The 16,651-nt window shown below is 46.8% G+C and overlaps 1 protein-coding gene across 1 annotated transcript in view; it reads left to right on the top strand.

Moving 5' to 3' along the window:
• The window catches only part of TMEM272 (transmembrane protein 272), a 128,102-nt gene that overhangs the window by 93,553 nt on the left and 17,898 nt on the right, over positions 1–16,651 (top strand). Inside the window, exons 2-3 of the mRNA XM_031001319.3 lie at positions 4,684–4,764; positions 16,515–16,574. Coding sequence (XP_030857179.2) covers positions 4,684–4,764; positions 16,515–16,574 — 141 coding nt within the window. The remainder of the gene's footprint in view (positions 1–4,683; positions 4,765–16,514; positions 16,575–16,651) is intronic.

The raw sequence follows: 16,651 nt of genomic DNA, 5'->3' as shown, positions 1-16,651 counted from the left end.
GTCATAAAAACCAAATCACAAGGGGGAACATACAACTGGGAAATAAGCCTAGAAAGAATTGGCAAAATATCACTGGCAATCAAAAATGTAAATTAAAATAATTAATTTCCACTTTTGCCTATGAGAGTAATAAAAATGCATTAGTCTTTCAGCCACCCAGTGCTGGTTAGGTGTGGTGAAACTGCCACTCTCATATTGCTGGTGGCACTGGAAATGGATACAGCTCATTTATAAGTCAATTTTACCTCAAATCCAAAAAGTTGCTTATGCTTTTTAATTAAATAACTATTCCAAGAGATCTATGTGTGCATGAAACAAAGCACTTTTCATGGAGAGAAATGTCTCTTAGGATTACTTGAGTGAAAAGTAAATATCCAACAAGAAGATATGGAGAAATATAGTTTGATATAGCGTACTCTGTGGAATATAATTCAGCTGCAAAAATGAGAGTTCTGAAGACCAAATGGTAACAGAAAGAATGCTTATGTCAAAATGTGATGTGTTCACTTAATGTGCCTGATTATTGCAACCATGTAAAATGTGTGTACATGCACATAGGCATATGTATATATGCATATACTTAAAAGCTCCAAAATACTAACAGTTGGGCTGGAAGTTCTGCAGTTGTTTATAATGACTAATGATTTTCTTTTCTCCTTGATCTAATTTTTCTGTGAATTCGCTTTTGTAATTTTTAAAGAAAGTATTCCAAAAGAGAAAAATCTTGCCTACCACCATCACATCATCTCTCTTCTTTTTGTGTCTGCTCCCTGGTGGACTTACTCCTTTTCTGCTTATCTATCTCCTACATGCTACTTTTTAAAAATCTCTGGACTTTTGGAAAGCAAACTACTTTTCATTTCAAATAATACTTCTTGAATTTTAAGAGGTTTTAAAAAGAAGTTTAAAATTATAATGGTAAAACCTGCTAATGGGGGAAAAGGCAAGGCAATATTTGGGTATAAAGTGGAAATGAAAATACTACCCACGCCTGCCCGCGGCACATTCCTCCCTACCCCTACCCCAGCCCCAGTGGCCCCATATCCCTGTACCTGCCTTCATAGGGAACAGTTATTCACAGTGGTTTAGTGTTTATGCTGCTGATCTTTTTCTATGTGTTTACGTAGATCTGCAGACATTATTACATGTGCGAGGTCATATGATGTGTGTGTGTGTGTGTGTGTGTGTGTGTGTGTGTGTTTAACATTTTATTTCTTGTAAGGGAAGTTGAACACAATATGCAAAGTTTGTCGGCCAGCATTTGAGACTGTACCTGGGAATTCTGTCTTCCCTTTCTGGCTGGATGCCAAAGCTGAGTTCTACTGCCACTGCTACCTGTCTCTTAGGGAACATTCTTTAAGGCGTGACAGAATTCACAGCACATCATTCTTTTTTTAGTTCTCATCCATCTTGCCAGTTTATGAAAATAACAAGCTTGAAAGAATAAGAGTCTCCTCATTTATAAAATGGATCTAATACCTGCAACTTGTGTTGATGTGTTCTATTGGCTGCCACCTCTTGTGGTCTGATATTATCAATAAAGATATCACTGTTTTTCAAACTGACGTTTCCACCTTATTTGCAGTTAGTGGCTAAAGGGATCAGCCAATTTAGGACATTTGCATTAAAAAAATGTATATGCAGCTCTATTACTTTTTGTGGTGAAACATTGTTCTTCAGGATTCACAGGAGATTAAAGTGTGGCCTCTTACCTCAGGGAATGGCCCAAGGTAGAAATGTCTTGTTATAATGTGACACAGACACATCTCGTTAGTTTCTGCAAAGCTGCTGTGGATTTGAAGACTGGAATGTCTTAGTTTGTAGGCGCTGATAGAAACCATTCAACACATTTCAAAGGAAGTTTCTAAATCAGTGGCGACTCCACCAGGCAAGTGTAAAGAGATGGCTCTTGTGTCTCCTCCCTGTGTTCTATCCCTTCTGTGATCCGGGAGAAAAATGCTGTGGTTCGTGGCTGGAAGATGTGAAGTACACACTCTCCCTGTTATGTGAAGTGCACCCTCTGTTTTCCCTAAGAAGGGTGAGGAAAGGAACCGACCTTCCGGGCCTTTAGGAGCCGTGATGGGCCATGGCCCCTTTAGATAACTGGGCTTATCATTGGATCCAGGAGGGTTGTTTTTCCAGGCAGGGTTTTAAGTGGCTTAGCTTCTGTGACACCCGTGTGGCAATCAACCTCATGAAGTGTGGACATCAACAATAAATCTGTAATTCATACAGTAGCCATTTGTCCATGGCTTGGGGCCTACTTGTTATGTAACAAACGGATGTGCACCTGGCAAACCCCATTGGGCCAGAGAACTGGTCTCATTTCACCTTGATCGGTAGAATCCCGAGTCAAAGGATGTGGAAGGAGGCTGTGGTTTCCTCAGGGCTGTGGTGTTCCTGATTTTCTGTGTATAAGGACATCACAGCCACAGTTTTTGCAAGAACATTGTGGGGGAAAATGGAGCCTTGTGAAGAGACATTTGAATAGTAGTTCATAGAATTATTCATTAAACATTACTGAAGACCTACTGCATGCCAGGGAGACAGACTCATGCGCATCCCCCACAATTGCTTCCAGGAGAACAGTGGGCAGGGAGCCTGCATCAGGAGGCAGAAACAGCAGAGGGACCCCTGGAATCCAAAGCGCTGCCTTTGGGATTCCCAGGGATTGGGGGGTCAGAAAACCTTGGGTGCTCAGCCCTGCCACTCTGTGTCCCATCATCTCACTGCAGTCAAAACTGTCAAAGTCCGTTCTGGTTAACAGAGAGTAGGCACCTCAAGTTTGGCAGATTTTAAGACACCTGGATTCCAATCTGGCTGTGTGATCTTGGGCAAGTCCTTCACTTTTCTGACCCTCAGTTTCTTCATCTGTAAAATGGGGATAAGAATCTTTGCCTGGTTAAATAGGATCAAGCATGACAGGACTGACCAGGGAGGCACCGTGACCTCCTTGCTTAGTCCCTGACTCACTTTGGGAAGCCTCTCCTTTCCAGGTTTCTTCCCCTTTATTGCTCTGGGGTGAAGTGGAGAGATTGTGGGCTTTGAAGGCACAAAGTCCAGGTTTCAGATAGAGTCTCGGAGGCCTCATTTCAAACCCCAGTTCTACCACTTACTAGCTGGGTGACTTTGAGCAAACAAATTGATCTGAATCTTGGTTTTCTCTGTAAAATGGGGCATACGAACTGGGGAGACTAAATTAGGTAACATGTGGAAGACCTTGGCAGGGCGCTGGTGATATGCCTCTGGTTGGGGACTGACTATCTCTGGTCACACTGCTTCCTGCCATAAAGGTCCTGTTGACATAAAGCCAAGTTTTGAGCATGACATGTCCTAGAAGGTCAGTGATGGGGAATAAGAACCCCGAGTCTCAGCCGAACCACCGTGCTTGTGTGCTAGCAGTGGATCAGCTGCAGAGAGAAGCTGCGGGCTGCATGGCTCCTGCCTGCAGGCCCATGCTGACGCTGGCGGTGGAGTGACTTGCCTGCTATGAGCCACAGCTCTGGTCAAAGCAAGCTCTCCTTCTGTCATCATGACCATCTCTGTCCTCAGACCACAAATCTTCCACATCACGGCCTGTTCCCCCTGCCCTAAGCCCTAGTTCACCCAGGAGGGCCTGCAGGTAGTGCTGCTAAAATGCTGTGGTCCCTTGGTTTGCAAACCCCTGCAGTATGAGGAACAAGGACCCTGTTAAATCGTGCTTTTAAATGGAGCCGCGGCTACTCTGGACAGGTTCCTGGGGAGACTTTTGTATGAAGTAAGGATGCCTGCCCCAGATCCTGCCTGGATCAGCCAGCCCCCATGGAGGCCTTACTCCCAAGCAATGACGTGGTGGGAAGTGGTGGAACTATGCACACCCAGCCTCAGGAACAAAGTGACTCCCTTCCTCTCCTAGTGTCTTTACGGGGCTACCTCATTTCACCAGGCAGGAAAATTTGCCGTCTTGATGAGCTGGAGTTTTTTTGTGGATTTAAAATGTATATGGCTGTTTCTTCCAAGGAAGGGAAGCCCTTTCTCACAGTGTCAACCAACTTGCTCAGACCACAGCAGGTCCACAGGGGAGCCGGGGTGGTGCTCCAGGCCGCTCGGGTCTCCACCCAGGCTGCTCTGGTCAAGTCCGTGGTTCCTCTTCCGCTTGGACCCTGGGAGTGCAGCAGCTGCGTCAGGAAGTGAGGGCACCCTTGCTCTGTACCTGGAGCCATACCTGGATCAAGTTTGGGCTCTGCCAGTTGCCAGCTCTGGCCTTAGGGTGAATCTTAAGCTCTCAGGGTCTCTAAGGCGCCATCTGTAAAACAGAGTCAGTAACACTTCCCAGATAGGATTGTTGTGGGATTAAATATGAGATGACCTATTTAAAGAGTTAACACAACGCCTGGCTGCAGCCATTGCTCAGCAAGTGAGAACTGTTACCATCTCCCCCTCCAGGCCTGTATCTTCCTGGCTGGTATCACTGGGCAAGCCTCTTAACCTCTCTGAGCTTGGTTCTCTCATTTGTGGAAAAGGGGGTCTTTTTCTCAGCCCCGCTAACCACTAACAAGGCCACACCTGACACTGGCACCCAGGCCACCCGGGCTGACTGAGACCACCCTGCAGGCCACCACTGACATGCACAGAGAGGGTTGGTTATTGGTGCTGAGTAAATCCTTCCACCATCCTTTCTAATGAATTATTTTTGATCCTCAGAACTTTGTCAGCGAGCAAGAACAATGCCAGGAGGTCTGGAGAAAACATGTCATCAGTGCATTTCTAAAATCGCCAGCAATGGTGAGTCACAGCTCTGAGAAATGCCCTGGTTTTGTAGGATTGAGAGCCCTGGGATCACCCGATGAGCTAAAGCTGGAGTGGATCATATGAGTGGGCTGTGCTTGGTATGGGGTGGCCCCAGGGTGGTAGAGCTGGGGAAGACAGTGTCCGGCCCTCGGTTGGCTGCTTTCTCCTTCCATTCCTTACTTATTCATCTTCAGTTTTCCATAGTTCACTGTATGTGTTTTCCATGTAATATGTGTTTGAAAAATATGTGTGTGAACGGAGTCACTGCTACAATCAGTGTATGATGGCAGCCGTGCTGGGCGACACGGCAGGGCAATGTGACACCTTGGACCTGGGTAGCTTTCTCTTACTCCTACCTCAACCTGTCTCCTTACTAAATTGGATTTTCCCCCACTATCACCTGCTGGGGTCCTTTCTGTCCAGAGGGGCTGGACCATATTACAGAAGACCCAGTCTGTCTTGTGTTTGGAATATCCCAAAAGTGATCCCGAAATCAGATCCCAGGCCTTGGGGGTCCCTGGGATGAAAGCTTTTACATCATGGTGAGATGTATGGTCTAACTTTTACAGATGAAATGTGGATAAAGGGAACATTGTGGGAAGCCTTAAGCAACTCATCTCCAGGCACTAATATCAGGAAGCTGCAGTCAGTGGGTAGTGGCGGACTAAGGTGGAGGGTCAGCAGAACAAGGGGCTGACAGATGGGTGCCTGGGCACCTTTCCTTACCTGTACTTACCGTGTCTTAGCACACACTGTCCACCTCCCACCTCTCCTCCCATGACATTTCCCGCACTGCTGCATGCCAGCACCTCCAGCAGTGCCTGACACACAGTAGGAGCTCAATAAATAGGCACTGGCTGACTAAGCAGGTAAATGAGTGAAGAGCCACCTCCCAGATACAACTGACCTTCTCCATTCGCTGATGGGCCCAGTGCCCATCTCATTCTCCTAACGCACAGCCCTGATATTTTACTCCCAGGGACAGCTCTAAGGGCCACCCCCCTTTCATCCCTGGAGCACACCTACTGCTGTGAGGGCCAGAGTGGGACAGTGGTGCTGGAGTCTCTGCCCAGGGCCTCTGATGCTCTGGCAGGATGAAAACTCATAGGTTTACTGCCGGCAGGGAAAGGAGACTCCATCAGCTATATTGTTGCTCTACATCTTCGGGAAATTAGTTACCACCACCTCCCCCAACATACATCCTACCTGTTTATGCAACAGAAGTGCTGATGGCAACACCAGGTTGGCAAGAGAGGAAGTATTATGCTCAGGGTTTCCCAGAAAAAGGGATGTTTCCTGGCTGCACTGTAAATCTGCAGGTCAAGGTCTAGGCCAACCTTGGCCTAATGATGGCCTCCTTGATTGTTGAGATTTCTGCCCTCGTTGTATGAATAACTCTGTCTTCAGCCAGCACAATGGCAAGGCCTCCTAACTGTTCTTGCTGCCTCTTGCCCATCCCCTCAGCACCTCCTCTGGGGAGGTCCTTCACTGCACAGTGACTCCCCATTCCTGCAGAATAAAACAGAAGCGTTTGCTCTCTTGTGAAACCCTTTGTGATTGGGTCCCCGTTTACCTCTTGAATCACTCTTTCTTCTTCCCTTCTCACTCTGGAAAATCCAGCCAGACAAAAACATTTTAGGTTTCCTAAGAACACCAGCTTCTGTTTTCCCCCTGGGCCTTCCAACATGTGTTTCTTTGCCTAGACTTCTACTTCCTCCCACCTGCCCCCTCAGATAAAGGTTGGATCAGGCAAGAATCATCAATAGACATTAAATCTAACAGGAAATTTTGATGACAAGCAGTACTTGGTTGCAAGGGAGGAATAAAATAGTAATCATACAGTGGAGAAAGTGGGCCACACTTTGGGGTTTAAAGTGAACATTACCAGTGAGGGACAGGTGGCCGTCTCCTATGCAGTAATCCAGCCAAGAATGCACAGCCTTTATCCAAACACAAGGGAACATCTGTCAAATACAAGGTGAAGAATGTTCTACTAAAAAAGAGCAGAGAGGACTGTCTTCTTCAAAAATGTCAACATCCTAGAAAACAAAACAAAAAGGGCTGATGAGAATGTTCTAGATTTGAGGGAGGTCTCTTAATCCATTTTGTGCTGCTATAACAGAATACCACAGACTAGGTAGTTTATAACAAACAGAAACTTGTTGGCTTATCATTCTGGAAGCTGAGAAGTCCAAGAATGAGAGGCCGGAAGCTGGGGAGGGCCTTCTTGTGTCATCCCATGGAGGAAGGCAGCACGTGGGTGAGAGAAAAAGGGCTGAACTCCCCCTTTTATAATGAACCCACTCCAGTGATGACATGAACCCATTTACTCTGCTCCCAGGGCCTGATCACCTCTCATTTAAGCTCCACTTCCCAACACTTTTGCACTGGGGATTGAGTTTCCAACACATGAACTTTGGGGGACACATTCAAACCATAGCAAGCAAAGGAGGCATGACAACAAAACGCAATACTTCACCCTAGATTGGAGCCAAGGGCTTTATTAGGTCATCAACATTGGAATATGGATGGCAGATTAAAATATTGTATCAATGTAAATTTAAGAAGCTGCGACTGTACTAAGGTACTATATTAATAAGAGACTATCCCCAGGAGATGCACACTGGGATTATTTCCAACTAAAAAATTTAAAAACTTAAAAAGCATGCAGATGGAAACCTGAGTGGCAAGTATCTGAATGTTTGCTCTATTACTCTTTGTATTTGTATGAATGTTTAAGAATTTTCATAATTAATATGTCTTTTAGAATTTAGGCTGGGAAAAATTGGCCTCCTTGGCCTGATCCCAGACCTGATAAAATAGTACATAGATGCAAATGCATATACTATAGTGTTTTCCTTTCAAATGACTTCTAAATTGACTTCTTTCTGGTTTTCTACATTTTCCACATTTCCTATAAAACTACATATTTATGTAATTAGAAAATAAAAGTTTTGGCCGGGTGCAGTGGCTCACGCCTGTAATCCCAGCACTTTGGGAGACCGAGGCGGGCAGATCACGACGTCAAGAGATTGAGACCATCCTGCAACATGGTGAAACCCCGTCTCTAGTAAAAATACAAAAAAAATTAGCTGGGTGTGGTGGCGCGTGACTGTATTCCCAGCTACTCGGGAGGCTGGGGCAGGAGAATCGCTTGAACCCGGTAGGTGGAGGTTGCAGTGAGCCGAGATTGCACCACTGCACACTCTAGCCTGGTGACAGAGTGAGACTCCGTCTCAAAAAAAAAAAAGAAAGAAAATAAAAGTTTTATTTTTATTTTATGTTTTAAGAACAATCTTCAGATATCCCCCTTAGATTGGTTGGTGCTGTCCCTATCCACATGTGGAGTTTGCTAAGTGGTGGTGGCCTGAGAGGAGTGGCTTGTTTATCTGGGCGTTCAACCAGGGAGCAGGGTGGTCTCCGTGCTCTCAGACCCCAGCAAGCCACTTGGGGGAGCTTTCTGGAGCTCTCCTGGGCCACTGTGCAGCTCTGGCTCTCAGCCTCCCTATCTGGCACTCTCTCTGTCAAGCTCTCTGCTGCAGAACATTTGCTTCCCTGCGGCCTGCTGCCACCCTGGAGGATCGCTTTCATCACTGGGCAGCAGTGAAATCTTGATGAATACATGTGCAGCGTGTGCAGGGCTCTAGCCCTCATAGGATAACTCAATTAAACGGACAAGCGTAGTGAACCCAGGTTGTTGCACCTGTCAGGGGGTCCTGGGAAGTCCCCTTCAACTCCACTTGGAGACAGCAGCAGAGAAGGGCCCAGCAAAGTCCGTGTTCAAGGGGGACACCAGGAGAAAGACCTTCTGCTCAGGCCTGGATGAAGGAACTGTGACTCTAGGTGGTGTTTGCAGCCCCTCAGCTCTGAGAGAAATTTACACAACTCAACATACTAAACAGAGAGTGGTAGATTTTATTCTACAATTCTGGCCAGGAGAAATAGCACATTAATTTATTTTTAATGTACTTTTAAAACTTCAAAACTTCTTCCTCTTTAAATAAAATTAATTTGACCCTGAGCTCCTACTTGCCAGAGTACCAGGAACATCAACCCTGGGCTTTGTGGGTCACACGAGAATTCAAGTGTGGGAGTTGGAGAGGAGGAATCACGTTTTCCTCTTTTGGGGGTCTGGGGCAGGGTGTGCTCCTGCTCTGTGGTAAGCCATTATTTCCTCTACACACCCTTTGTGCAATGTTTAAAAGGTGGCCCCCGGCAGTGGTAGCTTCCAGGACACAGTTTAGTAGTAGACGGTGCTTTTATTGGAAGAAAAGTGCGCCTCTCTTCCAAGCGAGAGGATTTCCAACCTTCACTGAGCCCTGTAGCCTCACACAGGCCCTCTCTTCTCTGCACAAACTGCACAGCAGCACGCTCTGTCCTTGCTATCAGGTCAGCACCGGTGTCAAGCTTGAGATGTCGGGGTCTTTACGAGCCTGGGGACCTGGTGCCGCCTCCCTAGGTGCTTCTAGTAGCAATTCCTTTTGGACACTGCAAGGAAGGGGCCACCAACCCAAGGTTCCACCCTCAGCAGCCCCCTCTTCATTGCTCCTCCTCTTTGGGGGACTCCCCTGCATCCCTTTTTATTGGGACAATCCCATAGAATTGCTCTTGGTGGGCTTCAAGAAGCACAAGGTTGCCCTCTCTTTTCAGGGATCAGAGAAAGAGATGGCAACATCAGTATTGTGGAAGGGTCCAATATTTCTTCCTAACTCGTCCTGTTACATGAACAACTGAAAATCTCAAAAGCAGGCAATGGAGGTGGTTTTACAAACCCACACTCCAGTTCATTCCCCTGGCACATTAGATGCAGTGAATTCTGAACCGAATACATCCTTTCCCTAAAGCCCCTCCTCTTTCTGTCCCTCACATTTCCGTCAGTGCCTCCACCATTCTTGTCACCCGAGCACTGCACTTCAGTCATTCTTTACTCCTTTCTTCCCTTCATTCCCACACCTAATGGGTGCTCAAGGCGCTGCTGGAGCCTCACAGTTGCTCTCCAGGCTGAGTTATGCAACAGCCACTTCGCTGGTCTCTTCACTCCGAGAGCCACCCCCTTTAGTCCCCATTTTCTCCAAAGGTTCAGCTTTGATTATTATTTGATGATATTATTGATGATTATTTGATAGCTGCTTTCCAATTGCAAACCCTACAACTCTCTTTATCTTCCTAATAAAATCCAAATACCCTTATGCAAAACAGAAATGCCCTCTCTTCTGACTATCTAGTTTCCATCTGATCTCTCTTTTCTCTGTTATGATGGATGATGGACGCTTAGCTCCATTTCATGATTTGCCACTCCCCCAAACCACTCTGAGTGTCTCTGTCTCTCAAATCTTTTGTTTCCTCTGGGTTTTTTTCCTTTGACAGAAAAGCCATCTTCCCACAACTCAGCCCGTCAAAAATCCTACCCATCCGTCAACACCCAGTACCAATATCACCTCCTTGAGGCCTTCCTTGATTTCCTGGGGACTCTTTCATCCTCCAGGCTTCCTCACTGCAGTGTGCACTGCCCCTGCTGGTCGCTTCCACACACTGATTTGTACTGTCCCTTGGGTGCACATCTCATCTCCCTTAAGAGGTGGTGAAGTCCGCATTGCCGAGGCTTCTCGTGCTCACTTTGCATCTACCCAAACCTTGGTCGAATGCAAGAATGAATAGCTGAATATCTATAAAGAAGTTCATCTATATTCAAAGTGGATTAAGTGCTAATAAAAATACCCCCTCATGCAAATTGCTATTGGCTGTGACCTCTGGGGATTAGTGGGTGGCTGTGGCAATGCAGGGTGCTTGTGCAGGGCTGGAGAAGAGGGGTGGGTGGAAACATGAGGCAGAGGCAGAATGACTGAACATACCAGGAGAGGGCAGAAGTGGTCTGGGTGACTGGGGTTTGGGCACCATTACAGATACAGGGAGGTGGAGAGGGCAGTTTGGAAAGAGGAGTTTAGTTTGAGTTTCTCTTCCTGCACTCTTTGCCAATTGCCTTCTGGGTATTTGATAGCTCAGTGGAGCCCCGAAGGATGGTGTTGCAGAGAAAAACTGCTGGGTCCCAGTCTCAGTTTCTGCACTAAACTAAGCAAAAGATCTGGGGATATATTAATACTTGCTATTCATAGGAAACAGACTCTGGAGATCCTTGAGAACAGACCAAAAGCTACCCACTTTTCCTACCATGATTACCCATTTAAAAATGCATTGAATTCTCCCAGCTACCTGTTTTGACTGATAACCGTATGGCAGCGTATCTTTAACACCTGCTACCATGCTGCTCCCTCTGACAATCACGGGCAGCAGCAATCAGCAGTCGTGAGAGCAGCCCACCCTGAAATGCACTGCAAGAGGGGAGTGAGGATCCAGAGCCAGCAACCCAAAAGCCACCCTGAGGAGGGCACCCTTCCCAATAGTCTGTCTTTTCCCAACCTTCAGTAAGTCAGGAATCAGCTTATCTGTGTTCTTAGCATAAAGAATGACTTGACTCCAACGTTTTGATTCTAATATCCTCCCACTATTGCTCTAATTTTGAATTATTTTCTCCTTTGGACCCTCAAGCTGAGTTTATTTTCACCCAGCTCTTTCAAACTGACTTTCTAGGTGGAGACTCTCATGGCATCAGAAGCCAGAATGTGGCACTCTGAGTTGCATTGGAATTGGTGCTCAATAGACCAGAAGGCAGGACAGTATTAACTAGTGGTGGTCACTGCTGTCAAGCCGCTGCCATCGCAACAGCGGCATCACCAGGAAGCTCAGCTTCTGTTCCAGAGAGCTCCAAAGACTGAGGAGTGTGTAACCAGATGCCCCAGGAGGCAGGGGGATCAGGCGAGAGTGGGGCTCCCCAGTTCCTGACTGTGGCTTGGGTGTCCTTATTAGGACCAAGTGGTAAAGAAGGCCTCGTGCTGGTAACTGCTGATGATTTCCATCCCAGTGGATCCTACAACCTAGCCCAACCCCAGCACCTCACACCATGCTGAGCAGACAGCTGTAGGAAGCCCCTGAAGATTCTCTAGCCAGCTTACAGAAACAGGCTACGATCACCTGGGAGTTGCTTTTATTTTATTTTATTTAGATGAGGTCTTGCACTGTTGCCCAGGCTGGAGTGCAGAGGCGGGATTATGGTTCACTACAGACTTGAACTCTTGGGTTCAAGCGATCCTTCCATCTCAGCCAGCCTCCCCAGTAGCTGGGACCACAGGCGCACCACCACGCCTGGCTAATTTTTGTATTTTTTGCAGAGACGGGGTTTTGCCATGTTGCCCAGGCAGGTTTCAAACTTCTGGGCTCAAGAGATCCACCTGCTTCAGCCTTCCAAAATGCCAGAAATACAGGTGTGAGCAACCATGCCAGGGTGGAAGTTGCTTTTAAATGCAGATTCCCAGGCGCCATTTGTACTGATCCTGGTTTGTGAGATCTAGAGCGGCCATCGAGACCCTGAGAGTCATGGCTCTGAGGTGCAGCGAGCAAGAGTGAGCCTCATTAGACTTCGAGCAAGAGTGAGCCTCTTTAGACCTAGAGTGGTGATCCAGAGAAGCGGACTCACTGGATGAAGCCAGGGCACAGCCTGAGAACAGGGCCAGGGAGTAAGGCCGCATCCACTTGGGAGTTAAGGTGTAGAACAGTCTCATCTCTGCTCAGAGACCATGAGAACCACAGTGTATACCTCACCTGTTGTTTTCTCGATTCTTCATTTGATTCTGAAGTGGGGGCTGAAATAAAGGGGAAGCCTGGGTCTCCTTCCATCAGGAATGGAAAATAATAATAGTAATGATAATGGCCGGCATTTATCAGTGTTTATTATGTGCCAGACCCCGCGTTTAGTGCCCTACACAGATTATGCGGATTATGACATTTGATGATTTTGACAAGTCTGTTAGGAAAGTCTTGTAATCGTGCCCATGTTTGCAATGAGGACATTGAAACCTCAGAGGTTAAGAGTCCTGCAGTCCATGCTGCAGGTAATGAGGAGCGGAGTGGGCTGTGACTCAGGTGGCTTGGCTGCATGGCTGCAGGTGGTGAGTCTTTACAGCCTCCTCCAGGTAGTCATTAAGAGTGTTCTGGCCCTGGCATCTCTCTCAGCCCTGCCGGGAGGTAGTGAAGAGGAGGTAACATTTTACCTCTCCACTCTTAGGGCTTTTCAGCTGGGCCTGAGAATTAAACTCACATAAGACAGATTAACAGGAGAAAAGCACACTAATTTAGTGCAAGTTTTACATGACACAAGAGCCTTCATAAGAAGTGGAAACCCAAAGAAATAGCAAAACCCAAATGCTTTTATACATGGCTGAACAGAGAGGTAATTGTAGAAAAGGAACCAAACTATGTGGGGAGGCTAAGGGAAGATAAGAGTGATTTTGACAAGATCTGTTTGTACAGAATTCTCTTGGTCTCAATGTCCCATCCTTGATGATAAGAATGGTGCTTTCCTCTGGTATAGGGAGGACATCCTCTATGTGGGGCTTTTGTTTCCCACTTTTAAGACAGGAAAGGGGAGGGTCAGGGTACCCTTCTTCCATCTGCTATTTTTTAAGTGCCTTTAGCTCCAAATAACCCTTATGCCACAGCTGCAGAGTTTGGGGTGGCATATTCTGCCACCCTTCGGTAGGAAGCTTGGGTGGCAGATGCCTCCTTGGGGACTGCTCCATTTCTTTGTGTCACTCATTGCCTGGATTATATATGTGGCCAGGTGGCACCATCTGCCTCAAGCTTGCAGCACAGGGAAGGATTTTCCAGGATGCCGATCACTTTTTATCATCCTTGTAACAAGCTCCAAGGTCAAAAATGCAGAAGGATTCATCAACCCCTTGACTTTCTATCCTTTGCCAGCAAGAAATTTCTTCCTTGACCCCCACTCTAAGTTGAGAATTAAAACAGATGTGGCTAGATTAACTGAAATTCTCTCTAATTCACCACACCTGCCAGCAGCACTGGGTCACTCGTGACCAGCAGGGCCCCGGAGCAAAACAAAAATGCAAAGCACCTTGTTCAAAAAGCAGGAAAGAAGCACTGTTCAAGGGACTAAAATATAAAAAGCTTTTTCCTTTCTTCTGCAGTCTCTCTTTTGGCCTTTTTATTTGCTGTTTAATATCATTTTTAAGTAGGGGGAAATCAAAATGTGTAATTATTAGTATATATTTTACCATTCATCTTAATATTGTATAATGTCAGTTTTAAATGCAACTCTAAGAGCATTTAACTCATATGTTGAGTCACTGAAATGACACAACTTGTGTTTAATAGCTCTTATACACATTTTGTTGTTATCGGAACATTGGAAACATTGTACAAAACTAACAAGTCTTCATTTTGCTTCTTGATATGGGTGCATTCTACCCACATTCTCCAGCTTCTGCTCACAGATAGGTGAGGAAGTTGTGAGAGGACAAGGTATACTAATTTAGGGGTCAGAAAGGGGTTGGTGGAGTTCCTTGGTTGTTCCTGTCTCTTAGAACATCATTGCCTTCTGTCTGCATCTGAAGCAAGTTCTGGTTCAAATGGAAGTAAATCTTTTCAGGACTGTCAGCCCCCTGCTTACTCAGTTGAAGACACAACACGCTTTCCTCATATTGGCCCTGAGTCTTGCGGAGTAAATGTGAATATTGGCGGTAAAGGGCAGCAGACACGAGCATTTCACAGGCTCCCTCTGCTCACACGTATTCCTCACTGTCCTGTCCAACTTCACTTACAATACACGATTTCGAGAGAAATTTATTTAGAATTTCAAGATGGCAACAGAAGAGCGTCAAACCAGATGCTTGGGGCCGTTAAGTTGCACGCCTTTGAAGCTGGCTCTGGTGATAGCATTGTATACAACTCGGGGTGGTTTGAGGGGAGGAGTGGAAATTGGGGCAAATCACTTTGCATGCCTGCCCCCATCAACATTTCCTGGAGGTGAAGGTCAAGGTGGGCATGGAGGGCAACTTCTCGGGTCTCTTTGAGAGAGGGGCAGCACCCTGCCCTGTGCACCCTACCCGCTGTGGGTAGCAAGATCAGAGCTGGCGTTTGGTGGTGTGCACATGAGGCTCCCGGCCAGAGGCACTTGCAGCCTTAGAGCTCTTCTCTAGAGAAGACAAATTCCCAGATAAATCCTAGATCTTTGACAATTCAAAACCACAAAGGACCTTGCAGATTAAGCCAGGTACAGTGGGCTCTGTATAAATACAGAAAGCCCAACTCAAGCTGGCTAAAGTAATAAAAGGGGATTTATTGGCTCCTATAAATGGCAAGTCCAGAAGTAGTTTAGCATCAAGGGTGGTGTGATTCCATGGGTGATGAATGTCACTGAGGACCCAGTTTCTTTTTACCTCTTCTCTTGCCTCTCAGGGCATTGTTCTCATTCGCAGGCTGGCTTCCCCTCGTGATGGCAAGAAGGCTGCTAGCCACCCCCAGAGTAATTCAATTCCTCACCAGTGGCCAGGGAGGGAGAAACCTTGTTTCTGGAAGTTCTGTCAGCAGAGTGAGAAAGCTTTTTCCTGACTCTCAGTAAATCTCCCAGTATAAGTCATGAGCCCATCCACTAATAACGTAGCTGGTAAGTGGGGCTCTGCTGGTTAATTGAGGGTGAAACTTCATGCCCTTTTCTATGGCCAGGGTGGGATCAGCTTCTGCCAGAGCACATAAACGGCACAGCAGAATGGGGAGGTAGGGAGGTGGGGGTACCCGAAAATAATTAAGGTGATGACCTAGAGAGGAAGGAGTAGATGCTACAGAAGCTACCATGACGTTCACTCAGAGATCCTCTGCTCTCAGCATGACAACAGGACTCAGCAGAAAGCACAGATGTGTGATGCTGTCAAGACTCTGACAGTGGAAACTGGGGGGCAGGCCTACCCAAGAGGCATTCAAATTCACACTTTCAAAAAAAAAATGCTGGCCAAGCAAAACCTATATCTGCAGATATATCTGCCGATCTGGAAAACAGATGAGGAAACCAAGAAGCAAAGCAGGGAAGTAATTGCCTAATCACAAAAGTTGCCATACCCTGAGGTCCTTGTGCATACATCTGTCACCACCTTTTACAGAAGAGGAAAATGGCTTCAGGATGTCAACGAATTTGCCCAAAGCCACATGGCCAGTGAGTGACAGGGCCAGGATTTGGACCCAAGCCTGTGTAGCCCCCATTCCTCTGTTCTTTCCCAATGTCTAAAAGTTGGATTGGTGGCATTAACAGAAAGAAAAACCCCAAGCCAGTTCAAAGCTCTATTATACTGTGTGTCAGCAAGAAGTTTTAGGAGCCCATCTAATGTCATGGGCTGTGGAATATATAACCAAGTGAATGGAAAGGGAAGAAGATTTTGTGAAGCAAATACTTTCAGTGATAAAGTGAGTTGTCAGTGAATTTTATCCAGGGAAGAGAAGAACCATCTGCCCTGGGTACAGGCGCCCAGGAAGCACAGGGTGAATCCTGCCCGGCTCAGTGGATGCCGGCAGCTTCTGGCGTCCTGGCACGGGCACAGTGGCAGTTTATAAACTCCTTTTCCATAAGCTGTCAGACTTGGAGAGGTCCTGCAGGATATCTGGGCCTTGGCATCGGCAAAGTGATCACGAGAGATGTTCAGCTCTCTGAGAAATGCAAGTCTTGGCTTGCATCCACTGTGTGGGAGCCCCAGGCGAGCTGCGACCTTATCCTCCTGTCTGCTGACTTGCCACTGGAGAGAAAGTCAGGTTTCACAGGATGCTTAAGAAACTGCAGTGAAGATGAAATGCAGGGGTCTGTGTGTTTCTAACCCAGTGCCTGCCCCTTCTTCTCCTTGCAGCCTGCTTCGTTGTTGTGCTCTGTGCTTTCCTGGCTCTGCCGCTGTCCATGACCTTCATAGGTAAGCTGCCTTCCGAGCTGCTGGACGCCACAGGTCAGCCAGGTTGGGGGCATGGACCCAAGGCATGTAATCTTTAA

The sequence above is a fragment of the Gorilla gorilla genome, chromosome 14 (genome assembly GCF_029281585.2).
Source record: "Gorilla gorilla gorilla isolate KB3781 chromosome 14, NHGRI_mGorGor1-v2.1_pri, whole genome shotgun sequence".
NCBI lineage: Eukaryota > Metazoa > Chordata > Mammalia > Primates > Hominidae > Gorilla > Gorilla gorilla.
This window is presented reverse-complemented; position numbering and strand designations above follow the sequence as displayed.